The 24,714-nt window shown below is 40.8% G+C and overlaps 1 protein-coding gene and 1 long non-coding RNA gene across 8 annotated transcripts in view; one reads left to right on the forward strand and one right to left on the reverse strand.

The window, feature by feature from the left end:
* Window positions 1-1,562: 1,562 nt before the first annotated feature.
* Window positions 1,563-5,301, reverse strand: LOC307013314. Its single transcript, XR_013800940.1, has 2 exons — window positions 4,209-5,301; window positions 1,563-3,988 (listed from the first exon to the last, which is right to left on the reverse strand). It is a non-coding gene; the product is annotated as an uncharacterized lncRNA (long non-coding RNA).
* Window positions 5,302-11,884: 6,583 nt separating this feature from the next.
* Window positions 11,885-24,714, forward strand: part of LOC307013310 (uncharacterized protein) — a 32,968-nt gene continuing 20,138 nt past the window's right edge. For 6 of the 7 annotated variants that reach the window (XR_013800933.1, XR_013800934.1, XR_013800935.1 and 3 more), the window contains exons 1-5: window positions 11,885-12,009; window positions 14,549-15,178; window positions 16,393-16,723; window positions 16,830-17,005; window positions 17,585-17,853. Coding sequence is in view for 2 of the 7 variants with exons in the window: in XM_079640660.1 (XP_079496786.1) it covers window positions 11,957-12,009; window positions 14,549-15,178; window positions 16,393-16,723; window positions 16,830-17,005; window positions 17,585-17,816 (1,422 nt within the window). In the remaining 5 variants the exon portion in view is untranslated. Of the gene's footprint in view, window positions 12,010-14,548; window positions 15,179-16,392; window positions 16,724-16,829; window positions 17,006-17,584; window positions 17,854-18,145; window positions 18,224-24,714 lie in introns of those variants that run through there. The other variant, XM_079640661.1, reaches the window with a different exon arrangement.

A 24,714-nucleotide genomic window follows, 5' to 3' on the forward strand; every position in this document is an offset into this window, starting at 1 on the left:
TATTTAGCTGTTCTTCTGTTTCACAAAATACACATACTTGCCAACCTTGAGACCTCAGAAATCGGGAGCATTTCAAAATGCAAAATGGGGGGGGGGTGGGGTGCTAGTGGATCGCCGGAGCTGTTAGAACTACAATAAGCATGTTAATGTTAATCTAAGTTCAATGCCTTGCGGCCTGAAGCACCATCCTTGATGGAGCATTATGTGTGGGCTGGACCTGTATTTTACAGGAAAGGAGTGAGCATAGGGTGGAGTAGTTGTCTATTCTTGTTCTGTTTTCTGTGACTATCTGCCTCACCCTCTCAGACTTTGAGTTGCGCGCGCTACTAAAGAGACGTGTTACCATGGAAACCAAACAATAGTGTAGCTGTATTAAAGTCCGAGTGGAAACAGTCCTGAGTAAATCTGATTTTGTCAGAAATCGGGAGAAATATAACCCCGGGAGGAACCCGGGAGAGGGGCAATGAAATCGGGAGTGTCCCGTGAAAATCGGGAGGGTTGACAAGTACGGACCTCTGTTTTTCTGCTTCCTCGTTTCACTTACAAACACACGTATGTACATACACGTTCCCTCACTGTCGCTCTACCATCCACAAACACACATGCACAAGCCACACCCCTCTCTCTCTCTCTCTCTCTCTCTCTCTCTCTCTCTCTCTCTCTCTCTGTCTTAAAGGGACAGCGATCTCATCTCACTCTGCATGACCCTAATAGAGAGGCGAAGTCCCGCCCATCTACTTCCGACCCATGGGACCCCGGAAGCGGAAAATTATACATTGACGTCAATGGAGAGAGAAAAGTCATCTTTCGATCCCGTTTGAATTGTGCCACGAATGACACATATGATGTTTGTCAAATTAAAAGAACATTTTGCAAGTCAAAAAAATAAAAATGTGTCGTAAAACTGTGAAGTTACAATTTTTTTTGTGTGAAACCGCTCAGTGAACTACAGGTCTCTGGTCTCGCACAATACGCGTCACCATCACAAAGATGGCTGTCACGTTAGTAAATTTCACCTGTTTCTTTCAGAATGAGGCGAAAAAGTATAAAACGAGGTGAAAATCACTACAAGTCTGGGCATGTTGAGAGCTGTACATACACGAAAGGGAGCGGTTCTGTAAGAGCCAGCATGCGGGACCGGCTTTACAAGGTTTCAGTGAGTAATATGAGTGCAATGTTTAAGGTTAATGTCAGCTAGCTAACAAGGTACACTAACGTGTTTTGTTTTAGAAACTAGTTTTCTTCTTAAGAACTTTGTGGTGTCTGTGTATGCTGTGGATAACATTAGTGTTCACAAGAACAAGATACACTCCCGTGTTTTGTTTTAGTTGCTCTTCAGATTGAAGCGGCCAGTTCTATATCGACTATATGTGTGATCTCCTTTTTACATCTCGTTGTGTCATTTGAGTTTATTTGCTGTGTGTAGATTCAAGGATTTTGGTTATCTTGTCCAGGGATGCAAACTTGTCACCTTTCGGCGAAATTCTCCGTTTTGAATCCAAAATAGGTCGTCTTTGTGATTCCTGTAGATCTGCAATAAAAATATTTTTTGGGTATGGGAGGGGGTCTGGGACCCGGATTAATGTGCGGCCGCGAGCTTTTTTTATATATATTATAATGAAGCGCGAGCTGTGTGCTCGAGTCTTCCTGCCTGTCGGCTCTGCTCATGATGTATAATAAGCCTCTGCTGCTCGGCGATGATGGTCTAGCTTCAGCAGCTACATTACCTACGGTGCGTTCGTTAATATTAACTGTGCGTCCGGAGTCCCTGTGGCACAGACTGGACCGCTGGTGAACAGCTGTTAGAACGGGCCGTTCAGGTGTTCAGAGTAGAGCTCCCTGTCGGAGCGGCAGAGCGTGATGTGCACTGAAAAGTTTTTTTTTCCCGTCGCAATATTATCGTTGAGCTAGCTAACTAGCATACATTGTCACTATCTGCTAACGTTAGCTTTAGCCTTCGTTTTCTAATCGTTTTTTTCATAGGCTATAAACAGAGGTGGTATAAGTATATATCTTGTAATTGATTAAAATTAGAAGTACTCAGTTCTTGTACTTGAGTAAAAGTAGAAGTACCAGAGTGTAGGAATACTCTGTTACAGTAAAAGTCCTGCATTCCAAATGTTCCTCAAGTAAAAGTAGAAAAGTATTATTATCAAAATATAGTGAAAGTAGCGACAGTAAAAGTAGTCATTTTGCAGATTGGTCCATTTCAGAATAATATGATACGTTTTATAATGATTGATCATGAAAGTGTTCTCAAAGCTGGTAAAGGTGCAGCTAGTCTGAATGACTTTGTATACTGCAGGGTAGCTTTTGGATTTACTCCAGGTGGAACTAAAGTCTGATTTAACACTTGATTATATTTCACATCATTCATCCACATCTGTAAAGTAACTAAAGGTATTACATACATGTAGTGGAGTAAAAGTACAACATTTACCTCTGAACTGTAGTGGAGTAGAAGTACAAAGTAGCAAAACATTGAAATACTTAAGTAAAGTACAAGTATCTCAAAATTGTACCCTAGTATAGTACTTGTTGAGTTTATGAACTTAGTTACTTTACACCAGTGGCTATAAAGATAGAAAGACTAAGCCTTAAACAGAGGCCTGAAAATACATTTTCAAAATGCTCAACAGTGCTGCCAAAATTATAAACTGACTGCTACACAATTAAAATAAATGCTTTTTATATATTTCTATTAGATGTGACTCTATGGCGTTTCTGTTAATATTAACACTGCTGCTTTAGTTGTTCTGACTGCTAAAATCCTCTGTTATTCCTCATTTTAAAGCCGATATTCTGTGGGGTCAGGGGGCTCGGATCCTTGTCACCTTTTTCATACCTGATGAGTTTGCATCCCTGTTGTCAATTTGTTTGGTTATCTAGGCACAGCTGTGTGTGACTCCCTCTGGTACACTGGTATGTGTTTTCCTAATGTAGAGAGCATTGATTAATTAATAAACTACACACTGACTCTAGATCCTGACCAAATCCTTATTTTTTGATCAAATGTTTTTCAAAAAAATGTATTGTATATTATATAACAGCTGCAAATCACAGACCGGAGTCTCTGCTACTGTGGACCACGAAGGAGGGGATCATCATCCCCATCCCCAAAGACCCTGCATGGCATGGAAATCTCCTCCTCCTGGAACAATTCTACACCCAGCATATGCTCCCTGTGTTGGCCAGTAGAGAGGAGGACATTTAAATAAACATACTCTTAACACCCTCGGACTCTGCGTTGTGTTTCGTATGTGTGATGGGGTGTTATGCAGAGGGGAGGAAAACAGGACACAGCAGATTGGGATTGTGGTGGAGATGCTGAGCAGTTATTTAATTGTTGCGTGTAATTATTATTATACTGTGTGCTTCTTAGTTATTCCATCTTTTGCTGTAACATGGATCTGTATGTAACTCTATATTTAATTGTTATCTACCACACTTCCTTCTACATCATACACCATCATTATACATGATGGTGTGTATATAGGATATGTATTTATTTGTATACATATCTAAATTGTATAATTTTATTTTTCGTATTTGGGATTTCTCTTTTGTCCACTCAAATACACTTGGCCCTTTCTCTTTTCCATGTGGAAAATGGCAGCTGCATATTCTGCTTTTCTCATCTGCTCATCTACGATGAGAAAATTATATAATTAATTACTAATAATCATTTAAACCTGTTATTACCAATATTTCACAAATTCTTCATGTAAACTTAAGAGCACAGCTGTATGTTGAGTATGTCAGCTTTGCTTGGTTCATCTTACTGGGGGGGGGGGGGCTGCTACATGGATGTCGGTGCAGTCCACAATAATTTTGCAGCTGAAGGCAGAATGAATTTATTATTGACTCAGAATGAAGCACAACTTCATGTCATACAATACATTGACTTTATTTGTAATTGTGTAAAAAAAATATGAGCATTGATTAGCAAGCAGGACCTGGCAGGAACAGAGAATGGTGATGGATGGAGCTGGGAAGAGAGAAGAATAAAGAAAACAGATCAACTTTATTATCGGATATTAAAAATTCAATTTCAAAACAAGTTGCCGCTCCTACAGTTTTCTAGTGTGTAAAGATGATTTCACATGACCAATGCAAAATATCACACTCAATACATGTGTGTCTCTGAGGGGTGCATTGTGCCTTTGATGTATATAAATAATATACCATAACCAAATACTATTACGTACAGTGGAAATCAGGTTACCAGAGCAGGTCAGACCAGTGTGCATGTTCCTCAGGGTCTCAGCAGTTACAGGTGAGGTAAAGAAAATAAAAGAGAAAAAGGTCAGTAACAACACTTTAAAGTAACAACACTGAATAATTATCTCTTTTAATAATTTTCTCTCAGTAATCACTCAACTACTGTCTTTCCAACAAACAGATTGACTCACTCTCACTATCATCACAATGAAACACGTCCAGAAGAATGTCATGCAAAGCTGCCTGCCTTCCTTCCTTCGACTCTCCCTGAACTGCCTGATCTTTTAATGGTCAATGTTAACCATTTGTGCAGATAGCATTAAGTAGAAAAGATCGCTGATACTAATGTGGCGTTAGCCTACCTCCCGCCCCCTTAGCACCTGGTGGAGGGGGCGATAGGCTACTCTTCAAATGTTTCACAAAATACTTACCATCATGACTACTCTTACTGTTTAACATTTTGGTTTACTTCATGTTAAGGCTAATACAAATGACAAGGCTAAGTAATGTAATATAATGCTAACTAACATGCTCGCTACTAGCTAGGTAGCTAACTTGACTATGTTCCATGCAAAACATGTATATTACCTGATATGTTTGGTCCAACGACTCCTGTTCCTTTCATCAGACGGGAAGCGATAGAACGAGCAAGTGGTATGATCTGTTTTGTGATTACAACCTCGTACAAAGCACACAGGCATCTTGTAAAAGTGAATTTATTGGAGCAATCTCTTATATTTATTGGAGGGAATAAATCAGTCTTCTTCTTCCTCTTTGCTTTGCGAGTCACAACCAGTCTTGGAGCATTATCGCCTATGACATCACTTACGCGACCCAGAATGCATTTGGGATTTGTAGTCTTTCTAGTTGCGTATTATTCATAGTCTTATATTTCAGCATTTTTACGACAAACTGTGACTTTTTTTGCATGGAAATGATTTTTTAAGATTGACAAACATCATATGTGTCATTCGTGGCACAATTCAAACGGGATCAAAAGATAACTTTTCTCTCTCCATTGACTTCAATGTATAATTTTCCGCTTCCGGGGTCCCATGGAGGCTCCCGGAAGGGGAGGGACTTCGCCTCTCTATATCATAACATGTGTGCTCTGGAGAATCACAGAACGGACGATCGTCCTTATTATTATGCCGTTTAAACCAATTATTTAAATGTGTTTAAATTCGGCATCATGTAAGTTGCGCTGACAGGTCCACACACTGCTTCCCCGCAGCGAGGCTCCCCCGCCCTCCTGCTGATAGTTGACGAGCGTCAAGCTCCTCAACCCCCCCCCCCCCCCCCCCGTTGATAATTCTCGATCGTTGGCACGCTGATAACAATTTTTTTTTGCCGACCCCTGTTATAGACTATTAGCTTAAAACTCGTCAGGCACTAGCAGAGCCATATGGCGATGGGCACTAGGAAGGATCACCTCTTCTTCAGGGCAGGGAAGGTTACGCAGTACGCAGGCTACTTTCTGGTGGACTCCGGTACTGCACATTACTCCCGAGACGTTTTAAAAAATATATATATATATATATTTTTTAAGTGAAACATCCGGGGCTTTTCAGAAAACATCCGGGGCTTGAGCCCAAGTAGCCACCCCCTAGCACCGCCACTGCTCCACTTTCTCCGGTCCCCGAGATTCGGCTTCCAGTAGCTCTGGAGAGAGCTTTCGCACCTGTGGCGACTAACGGTCATCATTTCTCTGCTTTGTTTCAAGATCCGCATCAGAAAGCTTTTGAATGGTAGTACTTCTCCAGTTGGTACCTGCTCTTCAAGTATGTCGTCGTTTAGGTGCTTTTTTTTCTGGAGATAGGCACTCCTCAATCCACTCCTCCATAGTAAGACCCCCCCGGAGTTCGAAGTTAATCTTAAATGTTTCCATCTTATGCTTTGTAAGGTTGTTTCGTAACGGAGGAAATGGAAATATATTTATAAAACGGACAAGTCAAATCAAGCAATCTGATTGGTCGATAGCGTTTTTGCGGACCTCTTTGATTACAGATTTGAAAACATTGTTGCTTGCTTTAAAAGTAGCACAATCCATTATGTCAAACCTTGGAAAGTATCTAGATATCCCTGCCCTAATGCCAAAGGAACTGCACACTGAATATGTTTTGCCGTTTGATGTCTATGTCTGGACCACTGCGTAAAAAGGATGGTTTCTGCCCCGTTACTTCTCCGCTGCTTTCTTGTTCCAGTTTGCTTTTCAGCCCAACTGTATACTGTTTTTCTCAGACGCGGAGGGATACTGACTTGTTGTGAAAAGTAACTTATAATTCTACCCGTGGTATACACTCAGTATATCACGGCTAAGAACCAATCAGATTGCTTGATTTGACTTGTCCGTTTTATAATGTGAATGATACTCCAGGTGCAACTAAAGTCTTATTTAAGGGTTGATTATATTTCACATCATTAATCTATTATTACGCAAAGTAACTAAAGTGTTACTAAAGTACAATATCTTAGTGATTTTTGCACCTCTGCATAAATGTAGTGGAGTAAAAGTACAATATTTGCCCTTAATTGTAGTGGGGTAGAAGTACATCAAATGGAAACACTCAAGTAAAGTACAACCTCCAAATTGTACTTAAGTACAGTACTTGAGTTCATACTTAGTAACTGCAAATAGGGGAAGTAGTGAAAGATTGACTGCTGCTTTACTGATTTACTTCTGTCGTTGGTTAACAATATGAAAAACATGCCATCATACGCGATGAGTGCCCATTTTATTTGTTGGTCAAATCCGGCTGTGGAGTGTCACACGGCATGGCAGTGGCACACAATGCAGCGAGAAATAATGACATGTTCGCTCTGTGGTGATATCTGATGGTAAAATATACGTTTTTATATTGAAATAAATGACTACTAATTACAACTTTTAACAGAATATGACTGACTTGCACTCAACTATCAATATTATTCAATTTGAACATAAACTGGATTGTATTGTACTTGCAGAGGTTTAATTGCAATTCAATGTTGTAAATACATTGAAAAGATAACTCAAGAAGAATAATAAGATAACCTCATATGTAAAATAAGACCTCATACATACTGTAGCTCTTTGACAGCCTGCATTACAAATAAATGTTTTCTGTGATAAAATAACACTGTTTGGTACATATAAGTGGCATTCTTTGGTGAAAGGTTTGTTACTTTATGATACGAGGAGTGAAGCAGGTAGGACCCAAACGCAGATAACACTGATAATACCTTTATTTCAAGGGCTCTTATCTAACATATCACATGGACAAACAAAACACTCCACGGTGAACTCGGTCACAAACAAAAGATGAACCAACACTGAACACAGGAAGAGACAAGACTAAATACAGAGAGGGGTAATCACAAGACGAGAAACAGCCGGGCAGGGGAGGAGAAACACAAGGGCCACAGGTGAACACAATCAGACAACTAGACACAGGGGCGCCGTAAGGGGGTGAAAAGTTAGGACGATTCTAAGGGCCCGTGACTGACAGGGGCCCAAAAATGTTTAAGTAACCTTTCATCAATCATCAATAATTAACATTAATATAACGTTAAATTGATAATGTACTCGCTAAACTTACGATTCATTTCACTTTTTTTCTTCCAAAAGTTAATTACCCAAAGCCTCTGTACACCCCCCTCTATTCACATGTAATGGTTTGGTCCTGCCTCCTAACGCTGTGCGGCACCCGGCACAGCACTTTCTGGCAGAGAGTGAGTGCAGGTGAGCAACGATGCTAGTACTTAAGTTATGTGTGTACGATGTCTCAACGACTAACAAAGTCAGGCTTGCAGAAAAGAAAAGAAAGGAGAGAAAGACAAGAGAGAGGGACTAAAGGGCGACAGTATGTCACCCAGTTTTTCAAAAGAAAAGGTGGGTGTGGTCCATGAGTGGTGGAAATTAGTCTGATAACCAAGCTTAGTCCATTGTAAATAATAATTGTATTGTTTTGCTCACATTAAGTACTGTTAATATCTTCACAGAAAATGCTGAGGTTTTTCATTTCACTCCTCTTTTAGCTGGCATTTAATAAATGCAGTTACATTTTTAGCAGCTATTCATACTAAATCAATTGTCCCTCCCTTGGTGCCAGGACCAACAGGTCCATCTTTAGGCTCAGCAGCCCTGTCCCCCCATAATGCTTTGCAGTCTTGCCATGATGTCCATTGAAAGCCAGTTGGCTAGAAAGCTGGACTTCAAGGACTTGATCAGTGACTTTGCCTGTAAGAAGGCTATGCGTTGGGCTCTTGGTGAGTAAGGCTGAGCCAAGGCTCGTAATAACTGTTAAAGGGCAAGGCTATGGTAACGATATTGGATCACTACACAGAAGATGCATGATGAGAAAAAGACTGAGAGCAATTAACAGGCTCTGATTTAGCACCACCATCAGGCCTTTTCACTTCCATTTCCGTTTTGTTGTCCGTTTACACTTTAATACCCGCTTATTTTGTAGTTGGTATGTATATTTAATAAAAAAATCTGCTGCTTATGTTATTTTTTTTTGTTATAGCATTTTATAAATGATAATATTGGTGTTGATGTTCACTTTATTTTAATTTAAGAGGTCATGTATATTAAAGTTATATTTATTTTGATGTTTGAATGTTCCATTCAAAAATGTTATTAAAAAGGCATGTACACCATAATAGATTACTATTGAGGTCTATTGTCAGGAATGTTAGTGTTATATCAAATAATGAATTCTACTGCAGCAGAATGTTGCAGCAGTATGTTCCATGTCTGCACAGTGTTATATTTTCACCGCTCAGCGTCAGTAAATATTGTGCAGTTAGCATTGGACTACAAGATAGATGCAAGCCTGTACAGGTAGACTTATTTAAAGCATAAATGAGTGGGTTGGGTTCTGGAGGTGTGGTTACAGCAATTGTGCTTGGTTGGCGTGGCCTGGGCCTGGTGGTGGGGCCCAATGTGATATCTTTTCATGGGGCCCAAAATCCCTGGTGGCACCCCTGACTAGACACACCAGGGAAACTAACGACCGGAGGAAAAACACAGGGAAAAGGACCAGACAATAAACCAGGGGGGTAAAGTACGAAGCAGGATTTTCGCTTAGCCGGCTAAATTCAGGGAAAACTCCGGCTTTCTGGTCCTACGAAGCTGGTTCTCTTTTTAGCAGGCTAGGTCTCCATGGTAACTTATGCTTAGCGGCTAACCTGGTCCCGACCAGGTTAGGTTGCAGGCTAAGAGATCAAATCAGTGAAAGCACTGCCTGCTGACCAATCAGAGCTCTGTGTGCGGAGCGGGGTGCGGAGTTTAAAGCGATCAAGTCACATTACAGGAGAAAGGAAATACAGTTTAACCTGCCGTTGCAGGAAAGACGGCCGGCAAAAATCACAGACTGTGTGAACCTGAAATTGAATAGAATATCACCTCCCATCTTCAGCGCAATCTGACTATTATAACATTAGCGTTAAGAAAGCTTAATTAAATATCTGCCGCAACATAAGTAACCGGATCAAAGTAACAGTACAGTCCGCGGCATATCACATCATAATGTATCATATATCTCCTTATCTGAGTCAGCTGAGTCGTATCTGGCCGTGCAACACTCAGTGTCACATACTGTATGCAGAAGTATTATTTTAAGCAACACATTAAGTTGACGAAACACTCGAGTGAAATGTAATTAAAGTCAGATCGTGTCTTAGACGGGGCAGTGATATCATAAACCTGTTAATGTACGCATTCAAACACTTTTTCTTGTACCAGCTGTATTCACCTTGCAGGTGCAACTATGTGGCTTTTATCCTGGATAAAGTGTTTGAGTCATGGATGTTTAAAGTTTAACGTCTTCATATTTGTCTAATAAAAAGTTGACTTTTGATTCAGGAAGTATGACGCGCTGCGCTCTCAGTACGCTTCTCCATGTTTGTGATTGGTCGAATGCTCCAAATACCACCCCTTTCATGTGAACGCGCACCTAACTAGATAGGGCACGGCTGGTTTGAGCGATCCACTTGATAACCAGCGTCGTAGTACAGTTTCGGGGCAGAGCATATGTTTTGGATTAGGCCAACCGGCTAACTCAAACATATCCAGGTTAGGTTGAACCAGCTTCGTAGTACAGGCCCCCGGAGGAAAACATGACAGGGAGAACAGCAAAACACCCAAACCTAGACATAAAAACGTGACATAACATGAACATCGTGACACTTTAGTTATGGCAAATACAACAAGTAAGGTTTGTTCAATAACTTTTGAAACATGTCCAACACCATTGACAATAAACTGTTTAATCAATGTATGTTTACTTGTTGTTGAACTTGTTCCTCTTGCTAATCACATCATCTGACTGTTCTTTGTGTTGCTGCGGTTCCACTCATTTCTGTCTCCTTTGATGCAGCAGAAGTTTTATTTATTTCTTTTCATTCAAGTGCTTTATTGAAAGCCTATTCTTTTTTCTTTTAAATGAGCAAGGCCCTATTTTATTTAGAGGTTTGCGGTTCCCTTTCTAAGGAAACAAATACCTTCTGAAATGTGATAAATGTAGACTTTCATCCAGATTCTTGTCTACCAGTAATAGGAAAACACATACAGAAGAAAGGACATTGTTACGTGATATTTCAAATAGAAAAGTAAGAACAAAAGGAGGGATTTTGAGTGGAGATTGCATGTTTTTAAGAGGATAAGCTATAGGTATGTACTGTAGGTTTAGACACCAACCAAGGTATTTTTCTGGTAACATTGTATTGATTCTTTCAGCTGTTTAAGTAAACTCTGAACATGTGACCCCGTCCTGAGTTCACAGGTAACCAAGCAACGAGAAGAATGCAGTGTTAGCAAAAAAGCATTTATGTTGGGCACAACTCCAATTAGTTTACAATCAGGGGTGAAAGAAGTACTCAGATCTTGTACTGAAGTTAAAAGTAGAAATAGCAAAGTGTACGAATACTCAGTAACAAGTAAAAGTCCTGTATTCACAATGTTACTCAAGAAAAAGTACAAAAGTATTGGCATCTAAATATATTTAAGTACCTATGCTCATTATGCATGCTGGCCCATTTCAGAATCATGTATATATTTTTGATTATAATTATTGATGTATTTATGTGTTAATGAAGCTGGTTAAGGTTAAATATATTGTAATTACTTTATTGAGTAGCTTGTGAATTTAGTCCATATTAGTCTTATTTGAGTGTTGATCATATTGTTTATCATTAATCTATACCTGGAACGTAACTAAAGGTACTACATAAATGCAGTGGTGTAAAGTAACTAAGTAGATATACTCAAGTACTGTACTTGAGTACCATTTTGAGACAATAGTACTTTACTTGAGTATTTCAATGTTGTGCTAATTTGTATTTCTATACTCCACTATAATTTAGATGTAAATAGTATACTTTTACTCCACTACATTTATTTTTGAAATATAATCAATACTTAAATAAGACTTCAATTACAACTGGAGTAAATCCACAAGCCACCCTGCAGTATGCAAATAAATAAAAAGATCTACCTTTACCAGCTTTGATAACACTTTGATATTTTGTACAAAAGCGGTGTGCGCGTGCGTGGCAGCAGGAAACCACCCTGTTCTTTTTTTGGATTGTCTTTCAATGTTACTGGTATGCGATTTCCTGTTAGAGAGACACTGTTAGCCCCGCCCACCCCTACACAGGGGAGATAAGTAGAATCACCGATGAAAAAAGAAGAAACAGTGAGAGGAAGCAGATAAAGATGCAAGGAGGCTGAGGAGACACATGCAGGGAGAACATGACTTTCTTTATGGTCTTCACTTACGACTTGAGAAACACACTTCATCTCTGGTGAGTCACTATGTTTGATATAGTCTTCATATTAGCATTACAACTAATTATAAGCTTAGCCTACTACATAATAGCTTCCTCTCGAATAACATACAATTCTGATTTAAGATCCCGCATCGTTAAATTACACTACACTTAATTTAACTTTTATATTATTGATATAACTCATATTCCTAAATGTCACAAGAAACATAACATAACATGTAGAGTGCAAGTTAAACGTTTTTTTAGTGTATATTGGCTGCTAAATGTTACTGTTTTTTTTTTCCTGTAAATGCATATTTAAATTATTTTATCGGAGATGAACGGTGTATCATTATACAATGGCCTACGGTGAGAAAGGAAGAGGTTTTCAAATAATGTCCTCAAGCGGAAATAAACCAATAACACAGAATCATACTTCTCCATTCAACGAAAAGCCCTGCAAAGGTTTGCACAAGTAACATATAAGTAACCATATCAAGTATCAACAGTTGTCATACTGCAGATTGGCTATTGGGGTGATTTTGATCTTTTTATGGAACCGGTTCAGGGTGACATGGCATATATCATGGGACTTTACCAATGCCCTGACTGGTTTGCTCTCCTGAACTTCGTTTGAGGCCCTCTGCAGCAGAGGAAGGGGCACTCCCCTGTCTGACTTCCTCTTGCTGTATAAACACTTTACACACAGCATTTTATTCTCTTTATTTTAACAGGGATGTTAAAATGCACACCAATCAACAATATTGATCATTCGAGCAAATGAGCCATCATTGTAAATGTGCCATATTACAACCGTCCCAGTTGGTCCGTGTTACAACCGTCCCAGGACCACCAGTCATGTTTTCACCTCCTGTGAACCTGCCTGATTGCTAGCTGGACCCATATTTAGCTAGTTATATGTTTAGCTTACAAAACAGTGATTCTAATAATACTAGTTTGAATTCCTAGACATTTGACCTGACGACAGTATCCAAAAAATACATCATATAATTTGTGTTAATGTTTTACCTCAGAAACACACTTTTGCTGATATCTTTCGCGACAGATTGAAACGTGGCTCCTTTTTTTCACAGCAATCTTTCTATCGAAATGAACATATGCAGAGTGAGCTTCATCACTCTAGCTTGTTTGTGGTTGGAGATATTGAAGGCGTTACAACTGTCCCGTGTTACAACTGTCCCTGGTCTCCCTATTGTTAATATACTTGCTTTCCTCTACTGCTTACTGTTGTTTTGTATCGCTTTAAAATATGTGTAGCCTATAATGCAATATTAAGTGGTGAATCACTGAGTGATATCACAGCTGCATGACTTGAGTTTAAATGTTTTTCTACTATTTTCTTTTTTGTTAAGTTGACCCTCATGTGTTATCCTTACACTCAAGCAAATGTTTGTTTTTCTACATCAACCATTAAAGTTCAGTCTTTGTGATGTGTATGTGTTTGCACCCAGGTGCAAACGGTTATATTGTAAAGATAAAGGAGCAGTGCCTGTGCCAAATTACATTACATGTCACTTATTAGATGCTTTTATACAAAGCGACTTACTCAATACTGTGGGCAATCCCCACAGGAGCAATTTGGGGTGAAGTGTATTGCCCAGGGACACAACGACATGCTGACTGCAGTGGGGTTTGAACCTGTGCTCCCCTGATCCGAACACCAACTCACTAGTCCACTGCGCCACACGCCTCTCTATAGGTGTGATAAAGACTTTAAATATGTGTTAATGTGGAGGCAGAGATACAAGGTGCCCACTTACATTACATCCGCATCGACACTTTAGCGCTTGATTGCTTTGTTCTAGAGCAGGGGTGTCAAACTCAAGGCCCGGGGGCCAAATCCAGCCCGCGACTTCATTTTATGTGGCCCCACAAGAGCTTGCAAAGAATATAATATATTATACGGTTACATGCTACTTTACAGAAGCACGTTGCCCATAAACGACATGTCCCACAATGCATCTCAAATTTGACTTTTTATCCGAATTTTGCCTTTTTTTCTTCAACATACAGAATGCATTTTTCTCAGAATTTGACTTTTTGTTTGTCAAAATATACCTTTTTTTCTTAGAATTAGCCTTTTTCTCATGAATAGATTTTTTTTTTCAAAATGTCACTTCTCTTTTTCAAAATGTCACTTCTTGCAATTATTTGCCCTAGACTTCTGCTTTCAGACGTAGTTAATTATGAAGTTATTACCCTCTCCGATAATAATCCAATGCAGAGCCAATAATGTCATATATAATACATTATTTTATATATATTCAATATTTATATATGTCTTTTTATATAGTCTTAAAGTTACAACCGGCTCTTTGAGTGCAACCATAATGCTGATGTGGCCCATGTTGAAATTGAGTTTGACACCCCTGTTCTAGAGACTGTCTCACCTTTTAGTGGAAGACAGATAGAGAGTTCTGTTTCAAGCTGATTTCAACGTTTCACTCTTAGCTAATATGCTAAAAATGTGATTTCATTGATGGCTTAAAACATAATTGTGTTTTCTTCGTTCCCGCAAATGTGTAATCTGAACTGATTCCTCTTTCTGCCCCAGGTTGGGTTTCTTTTTCACCTCTGCCTGGATGGGAAAGGCAAAAGAAATAAAAGGGAAGTTACTCCTCCTCTTCATTGCTGCCTTTATCTTCCTCCTCAGCCTCAATGTGACAAAACACAGGACGTACAAGGCTTTCCCAAAGCCGCTTTCTGCGTCCAAAATGTGCTCCCTGCAGATCTCTGAGCAGACCCTAACCCCCCTCAACAATACCAAGCACATTCTGGTGTCAGCCTACATGGACCAGAGAGTGAAGGGCTTGGATATACGCATCATCGGCATCTTTAAGATAGACTCCGTCCAACCCCTCTACTGTCTTTTCTGCTGTGCAGGGCGGTTTTCAAATGCAACTCCAACAACAATTTTAAAACACAATAACAACTTTGGTTTTCCCTTCGTCACAACAGATGTCATGTGTGGAATTCCTAAGGGCTGCAGTGCTACACATGTCACTCTGTTGATGCAGCCTCACCGTGTTACAATACCTAACCAGACTTGGCTTCCAATTAGAAACCAGAAGACCGGTAGGGAGGAGGAGCAAAAATTACAGTTTAACTTCACAGTCTGCATCTCCAACCTGTTCGGAGATTACAACAATGTGCTTCAGTTTGCACAGACTCTGGAGATGTACAGGTTAGCAAAGCAACAACACCACAAGCCACTGAACAAAAAATATATTGTGTGAATGGTGTGACCTTTGCAAAGGTACTGTAGCAGTGTCTCTGGATTGCACCGATGATTCTGGTTAGGTTAGGTTAAAGGGCCAGTTACCTTAAGGTTCAAGGGCTTTATTGTCATCAGCAAAGATGCTACAGTGTAGATATGGTAATTAGATCTTATGTCCCAAGCTCCTCCTACAATGCAACATATTATATATAGGACATAAAACAATAAAACAAATTTAAAAATAATAATGTATACTGATGGTGGTATTGGGGTTGCTTTCCAGTTGCTACAGTAGCACCAACATTTGGCCTAGTTGCTGTAGCAACTCCAAGCTACCGCCTGGAGCCGCCCCTGGTGGTATCTGTAATGGAAACTTCTGGAGCATTGGATGGCAAACACTGAAGAACTTATTGGAAGTTAGGGCCAGAGGATTGACAAAGACATGCGTGCAGCCACAAGGAGACATAGCTCTTGCCCTAACCAATTCTGATGTCTCACCCAGTTCTATGTATTTAGCTGGTTCTGAGAGAATAATCAATATTCTGCATAACAAGATAACACAGGAATAGCACTATAACACCTCTATCAGCTGAGGCTGGGCAGGAATAAGGAGACAAAACACAGAGAGCACCCCAAGGTCGCAGGCCTGTGCTCAGCGAGGGCAAACTGATAAACTAGGTCCAAGTTATGCATGGGCCTAGGAAAATATTTGCCCAACAGTATCCAGCATCCAGAGTCATGTATATGTTCGATTAACAATTAATGTATGAACATTTATAGATTCAAAACGTTTTTGTTAAAAAAGTTATATGAATTAATCTAAAAAGTGTTCTCGGACTCGCTGGCTTCGGCCAACGACTCCACTTTGAGAATCACTGCTGAAAGTAGTTTTATCCATCAAGTGTTTGCCTCTTCCCAATTTGAAAAAACAAAAACAATGATGCACTGCTCAATGTTGATAAAACCAGAGATTTTATTATTGCTTTACCTTCAAAATATGTATTAAAGGCACTATTATTAAAAACATGCTGCTGTTGTTTTTTAGGTCATACTAGTGTAGTAGCACTGGGGGTTACAATGTTGGATTGTTGGTTAGTCAGACACATTTGATTCATTAGATATAATTTATATTTGTAATTTGGTTGATCAAATAATGTGTCCATTGCCTTGCTTTGCTATAGGTTGCTTGGTGTGGACCGGGTGGTGATTTATAACACCAGCTGCGGGCCAGAGCTGGACCGCCTGCTGCAGAGCTACAGCCAGGAGGGCTTCGTAGAGATGGTCCCGTGGCCCATTGACCGGTACCTGAACCCATCAAAGGGCTGGCTCTTCTCAAAAAGCGGGGGGGACGTTCACTACTACGGCCAGCTGACCACGCTCAATGAGTGCATTTACAGATCCATGGAGCGCTCGCGCTACGTGCTGTTAAACGACATTGATGAGATCATAATGCCATACAAGCACAACAACCTGATGTCTCTGATGGACATGCTCCAAAAGCAGCAGCCAAATGTATGGTTTTAGTAATGTGCAAGACAAATATTAAATCAATATCCAAACAATAGAAGTATTTATTTATGTTTTCTCTCCATCACCCATGCTGTATGACATTCTGTAGACAGGAGTATTCCTCATTGAGAGCCACATCTTCCCCAAGCACCATTTTGAGCCAAGCGGGAGGTTTCACCTGCCTCAGTGGAGCGACGTGCCGGGAGTTAATATTCTGGAGCATATCTACAAGGAGGATCCCGACAGGAGTATATACCACCCGCACAAGATGATAGTTCAGCCAAGGTAGGCTGAATTTGTCAGACCAAAAGGTTACTCACTCAGGGCCCACACTCCAAGCTTCTGGCTGAATAAATAATAAATGTGGTTATAGATCTTTTTTGTCAAACACTATTTAAGTTATTTATTGTAAAACACTTTTAATATTATTGTAAAACATCTACAAATGCTGTAAAATGATTTTGAACACTTACATCCCACACCACAATAGATGTGTAGAAGGTTGTCTATTGTTTGCACAATTAAAAAATATAAGAGAAAACACATAATATACAGTCCTGGTAGAGGCACAAAAACCTCATTGGCTTTTTTGGAGGCTCCACAAAATGCAAAATGTTATGGAAAACACAAGACTTATTTATAAGAAATTATCAAATTCAATAGTGATTGCAAACAATTAAAATAAAATATGATAAAAACAACAATAAATTAACAAGTAGGCTACTTACAAAAAAGGGAATATGTGGTGGTGAAAAGTGTATGTATATGTAATGTGACTGTGCTTGTGTTTGTGAGGGGGATATTGATGTATTAAAAGGTATGGACAGAGAATCGCACTATAATTAACCGATGATTTCCTCACAGGTTGGTGGAGCAGACCTCGGTGCATGAAGTGATCAAGAACTTTGGAAAACGGTTCAAGGTTCCTATGGACGTTTGTCGGATCATTCATGTCCACGTGGCACGACGGGGGTCGTTAAAGTTTGAGCAGCTCCGTGAGGACAAACGGCTGTGGGACTTCCAAGAAAAACTGATTCCTAATGTGGACAAAGTCCTGAAGAGAGCGGGGATGCTGGGCTCAGAGGGGCGGAGCTGATAGATGGGAAGGACGGACACTTGAACAGATGAATGTGGTATGTGACCCTTTAAATCCCAAAACATGCCGGTTAAATCTATGTCACATGATATCATTTTTTTTTTAAAACGTAAATGAAACTGCAGACTGTGTCAAGCTGTAGTTGAAAGCAGAGGAAAAACGAGACTCAGTTCCTCCCATTTCCTTTTATTACGGCCGATCAGAATCATTGAGAGGATTTATTTGACATAAATCCACCAGTCAAAATAAAAAATTGTCATCACCCTAATAAATGAGCAAAGTGTGCCAATTTATAATGTGCACTCAACACTACAATATGTCTCTAACAGGAACTGCTTGAAGATATACAATCATTTCCTCTGCAGCAGCTTCAACTGTACACTAGGGGTTTCACCAACTAATCGACTAGTCGACTCGTCGACTACCTTTACCACTCGTCGGCGCTGTAGGCCCTAGTCAACTAGTCGTGAAAAAAATGGAGGTAAACGAGGTGCTGCAAAATGCTACAAAACACGTCCGACATTCTTATGTATGGCAGTACTTCAACGAAGATGTAACCAACTCCACAGTGAAGTGTCAGTTGTGTAAAGCTGTACTGAAGTACAATACAAATGCATCTGCTATGCGCAACCATCTGAAGATGAATCACCCGCTGCCGACAGCTAGCACTAGCAGTAATGCTAGCACCAGTGAGCAACGGACCGGCGTCAGCACTGAACAGAGGCAAACGAACAGCAAGAAAAAACGGGTCAACAGTGATGCGGATGATGAGCTACGGGATTACTGCCAGCGGACACCGCATATCCCCACAATGGATAATCCACTGGAGTGGTGGGCAGAAAACGTGCACCGCTTCCCCCGCTTTCGAGGAGCTACCTGGCTATTCCAGCCACAAGCACCCCGAGTGAGAGGGTTTTTTCCCTGGCAGGCAACACTTTCACCCGAAAGTGGCCGAGTGGCCAGTTCCTGTCAACATGAAAAAACTGAAGCAGTTCCTGGGGTTTGCACATTTTTATAGACGTTTCATCAGAAATTTCAGTTCTATTGCTTCCCCGCTACATGTACTTACCTCTCCTCATGTCCCTTTTGAATGGAACTCCAAAGCTGCTAACGCTTTTCAAGGCCTAAAGGAGATGTTCACCTCTGCTCCCATCCTCGCCATCCCAGATCCACTTCGACAGTTCGTGGTAGAGGTGGATGCCTCTAACCTCTGTGTGGGGGCAGTTTTCTCTCAGCGGGCTGCAAAGGATAATAAGCTCCATCCCTGCGCTTATCTCTCCCGTAAGTTGTCCCCAGCGGAAAGGAACTACGACGTGGGCAATCGTGAAGTACTGGCAGTGAAACAAGCCTTGGAGGAGTGGAGACATTGGCTAGAGGGGGCCGCTCAGCCGTTCCTGGTATGGACAGACCATAAGAACCTTGAATACATAAAAAAGGCTAAGAGACAGGCTAGATGGACACTTTTTTTCAGTCGTTTTGATTTTACCTTGTCATTTAGACCTTGCTCCCAGAACACCAAGCCAGATGCCTTGTCCCATCTGTTTGACCCTGAGCCTGCTGCCAAGGAACCAGAACCCATCCTACCACTGCACCGTGTGGTAGGAGCGGTAACTTGGCAGATAGAAAAAGAGGTGCAGCAAGCAAATGTTGAGAGCCCAGCACCTAGTGAGTGTCTGCCTAATAGGCTGTTTTTTACAGTGCCCTTACGCTCCAAGATCATTCACTGGGCTCACACGTCCTTGCTCACTTGTCATCCTGGGATTAAAGGAACCATGTTCGCACTTAAGCAGCGTTTCTGGTGGCCGTCCATGGCTAAAAATGTTGGTGAATATGTGAATGCCTGTCGTGTTGGTGCTCGCAGCAAAACTTCTTCCAGGTCTCAGGCTGGGTTGCTGCAGCCGTTGCCCATTCCTCAACGGCCCTGGTCTGACATATCCATGGACTTTGTTACTGGACTCCCGGTGTCTCAAGGTAATACCACTGTGCTAACAGTGGTAGATCGTTTTTCTAAAATGACTTCCACTTTATTCCATTGACCAAGCTACCCTCGGCCAAGGAAACGGCAGAAATTATGATGATCAATGTGTTCCGGATACATGGATTTCCCAGAGATATTGTGTCAGACCGGGGCCCACAGTTTGTTTCCAAGTTCTGGAAAGAGTTCTGCAGTCTTATTGGAGCCACCGCTAACCTCTCCTCTGGGTATCACCCCCAGTCCGACGGACAAACGGAGAGATTAAATCAAGTGTTGGAGACATGTCTGAGGTGCTTGGTGGCTTAGAATCCCTCATCGTGGAGCAAGCATCTAACCTAGGTGGAATACGCCCACAATTCTCTTCCTACCTCTGCCACAGGTCTGACTCCCTTCCAGTGCGTCTTTGGCTACCAACCACCCGTGTTTACTGAGACTGAATAGGAGGTCTTGGTCCCTTCTGCACATGCCCTGGTCAGACGTTCCCACCGCATCTGGGCGGCTGCCCGTCGAACCCTTCTAAGGAGTTCTTCTTCAATGAAAAGGGGGGCTGACCGACACCGCAGGCCAACTCCAGTGTACCAGCCTGGGCAGAAGGTTTGGTTGTCCACGAAAGATCTACCCCTCCATGTCGCTTCAAGAAAATTAGCCCCCAGGTTTGTTGGTCCCTTTCCAATAACAAAGATTGTGAACCCTGTGTCTGTGCGCCTGCGACTCCCCAGGTCCCTGCGGGTCCACCCTACATTCCACATTGGGAAGATCAAGCCTGTCAAGGAAAGCAGTTTGGTGCCCGCAACTAAACCTCCGCCACCCCCCAGAGTAGTTGATGGTGGCCTTGTTTATACGGTCAAGAAACTACTGGCAGTCCGGAGAAGGGGACGTGGCAGGCCGTTCCTCGTTGACTGGAAAGGCTATGGAGCAGAGGATAGGATGTGGATCCCCTCTCGCTACGTTGTGGATCAGGAGTTGTTCAGGGATTTCTACAGGCAACATCCTAATCTGCCTGGGCCGTCAGGAGACGTCCCTAGAGGGGGGAGGGGGGGGGTAATGTTGGGTTTAGTTATGTTTTTACTCTAGTTTTGTGTTTTGATCTTGTCACTTCCATACCTGCCAACCCTACCGATTTGGGCGGTAGTCTACCGCTTTTGACATGTTTCTACCGCCTACCGACTTAGCTGGCTTTCCCTACCGATTTTCAATCTTCCCAAACTATAATAAATAAAAATGACACTCCATAGACACTCGACTTTTGGCGGACACCGTTTGCAGCGTGTCTGTGATCGCATCACACAAACAGTCCTGTGTGTTTCTGAAAGAGAAACAACGTGCAGACCGGGGGTAACGCTGCTGGAAAGGCAGCGTTACCCCCGACGCAACACACTCTCACTCCATAATCGTCCAGGAGCGACGTTTGGTCAGGGTCCCGTGGCGTGCAGTTGTGACGCTCCTAGGCTCCTTCAGCTTCATAAAGGGACGCAAATAGCTTTCAACTGATTGCAATGTATGCGGCGGGATTTGACGCTCATGGAAGCACGGCATTCGTTTGTGTCGGCTGCCCTTAAAGGCAATGTGAGCGTCCATTCCCATTGGATAACAGAGAATTGTACACCCGGAAGTAAGTATTCCCTTACTGTCGATTGATTTTACAGTGATATCTGCACTACTCATCAACTAAAAAACACCAGATTATCCTTGTTAATTACACAACATTGATTGGTTTAAATTGTGTGCAATGCTTTTGTATTTTTCCCCTTCGATTCGGAGAAACAAATATTTTTTTCGGAGTTAAGGATGGCAGAAGACACTACACTACCCAGAATCCCCAGCTATCGTTTAGGACTACACTACACCATGTGCTCTGTTTGACAAACCCTATTTTTTTTCACAATTAATTCCAATGGCTGGCGTCTATGTCACGTGATCTTCACATTTCTCCCTGCAGAAAAAAAAAACATGGCCGAACTTTGTTTTATTCTCGGTGGAAAATGCCTATTTTAAAGTTAGTTTGGCCATTAAAATGCGTTTTGATTTCTTTTGATGCGAGAAATTTGAGTTGTTATTTCAGATTATGTGTGCAGTGGATGTACATGATCTTTAGTTTGCTAGTTATTACGAAGATTACTTCAGGAAATTGCGTCCATAGAATGTTTTCATTGTTACCAAGGTGGTTGCTAGGGACGCTGCTCTCGATATTATTTCTGTTATGTTGTGTAACTGTTTAATTGTGTTATCTTTATTGCTACCCACTTCCCCGTCAATGTATAGTGTTGGTACACAGCGCAAACGTATTAGTTTAACAAAATCTGCATCTAAAGATACGTTATTTTCCCCTGTGCAATTCCAGTCTCACATCTCACATCACATCGTCATTAACAAATAGACCGAAAACATTTAAATTAAATAATACTTTATTCCGAGTGTGCTTGCTTTTCTCTTTGAAAGTCATCACATAACGGCATTGTAATACACGGTTCGGCTGCATTAAATATTACATATCTGCCGTAGTTCTCTATTTATAGAGCCCTGATGAGAAGACTTCTAGACAAACATGAGGAACTGCCGCCAACACTGAAAACGTGACGTGGATCATAAATATATCAGCAATTAAACAACATCTTACATTTATTTTCACACAATACGTCTCCTTGCAGGATCAACACTAATTCGGCTGACTTTTATATTTGATCCAATTGGTAGATAGGCTGTATTTACACCATAAAGGTGCACAGCTGATAGAAAGGGACATCTGGTGGTTAAAGCATGTTATTGAATTTCATTATTTTTATTATTAGATATGAATAGGATCCCTATAAAGTATATTCATTACTCGTTATTCTCTACTAATAGTTCATTAAAGACTGTATATAATGATTATTTTGCACATCCCTTTCAAGATTTTCTAAGGTTTATTGACTATCATATTCACAAACGGTGTAGTTATGCAATGAATGAAAAACTTGGGTCGCAGGTTCCTCAATAGTGTATTACAAGACATCTATCAATATTTGTGCATACCTCCAGCAATGTTAACTATGTTGAAGCACTTATTTTAACTGATATTATATTATACTCTTATAGGATGTATATAGATATTTCATCTCCGGCCTTGTCAGGTATTGAACAATCAATAAATAAAGAACACAGAATTATTAAATATAAAACACAGAATTTGTGTGATTATACAAAATGATTTACAAATAAACACCGCGCATATGTACAACTGTTACACATGCTGATGTAACGCAAATGTTTCCAACTTGGGATCAATAAAGTATATCTTATCTTAAGATGATTGATTGCTACTGCCATATTTGCAAAATGTGCCTCTGAACCTTGACAAGTGCATGTTTCAGGCTTATCAATTAACAACAGGAGGGGTCACAGACATAAGACCAGCTGTTAAATAAAGCTCTTCTGACCTTAGCTGGCGTGTGGGTATATATATTAATGCTGCCCATTATGGGCACAAGCAATTTTCACCCATTTATTAATTATATGTTTTAAATTTGAGTGTTTCCTATCCCCTAAACCTCCAGGGATGTACACAGTTTAATACTGGCAACTTCTTATTATGGGAAATACGAAAAGGTATTTTAAAACTACAACTCCCAGTAGAGACGTGCCATAGATAGAGAACATGTTGCGAAACACAATAGCCAGCATGTGTAGTTCTGGGGACGGGGTGGGGGAGGGGGGGACGCGGTGGACCCGTTCAAATCCAGTTTTGGACAGTCTGCCGTGGTTCCATCCCATTTCAAGTGCTGTTCGACGCTCGGCGTAACCCTCGGAGCACACTCTCCAATCACAGAGCTTGAGGACTATCACGGGGTTTGTCAAGCGAAGCGGAGAGAATACTTACTTCCGGGTGTAATATTCTCTAAAGCAAATGAGCTGCTCCGACCCTCGGTCCTGACGGACTCCAACTTGTGTTTATTAATCAAACAAATAAATAAACACAAGGATAATTATGTGTTATTGTTGAGTAAATGGAGAATTGCACAGGGGGAAATAACGTATGCTATCTATGCCACAATTTTAGATTGGGATTTTGTTAAACTAATACGTTTGCGCTGTGGACCAACACTATACATTGACGGGGAAGGGGGTAGCAATAAAGATAACACCATTAAACAGTTACACAACATAACAGAAAAATATCGATAGCAGCGTCCCTAGCAACAAGTAACAAGTAGTTCATAATAATAAAAGACATTAAGAAAAAGGCATTTTAAACAGTCATTAAAAAGCAACACAATCTACCTGCATTGCATTACTCTAAACGTGTAATAACGTGCTTTAACCAGTAGGTGGTTTGGGTTAAAAAGCTGTCAAGTTTACAGTGTTAACAAAATAAAATATACTGCTGTTTCTGGTTTAGTTTACGACGGATATATTTAGTTATTGTTTTGATATTTGTAACACAAAAGCGATGGAAAAAACCCACAGCAACACAGAAAAGATGGTCTTAACATGACCCAGCGGCCTAGTAGTTAATAAAAAAATACCTACTTCCGGGTGTACAATTCTCCGTTATCTAATGGGAATGGACGCTCACATTGCCTTTAAGCCCCTGTCACACTGTCCCAAAATTGACACCTGATGGACACACGAATATGGAATTGTGAATTTCGCACGAAGATGGCCCCGAACCCCACACGAAGGCTACATTTACATTACATTTAAGACATACAACTGCAATGAAAGTAACACAAACAATTATGTTAAAGTATTATGATACTGTACTGATATTTTCCGACTTTGTTCTTTACTTTCTCCGTCTTTATATGTAGAAGATATATATTTTTTTTCGTCATGTTGTTTCCATAGCAACAACAACTTCCTCGCCTTAAAAATAATATATTATATCCTTTTTAGTTTCACAGAACACAAATTGGGTTATTCACATAATATGTTTACATGATTTTG

The sequence above is a fragment of the Notothenia rossii genome (assembly GCF_949606895.1).
Source record: "Notothenia rossii genome assembly, chromosome: 7".
Taxonomy (NCBI): Eukaryota; Metazoa; Chordata; class Actinopteri; order Perciformes; family Nototheniidae; genus Notothenia; species Notothenia rossii.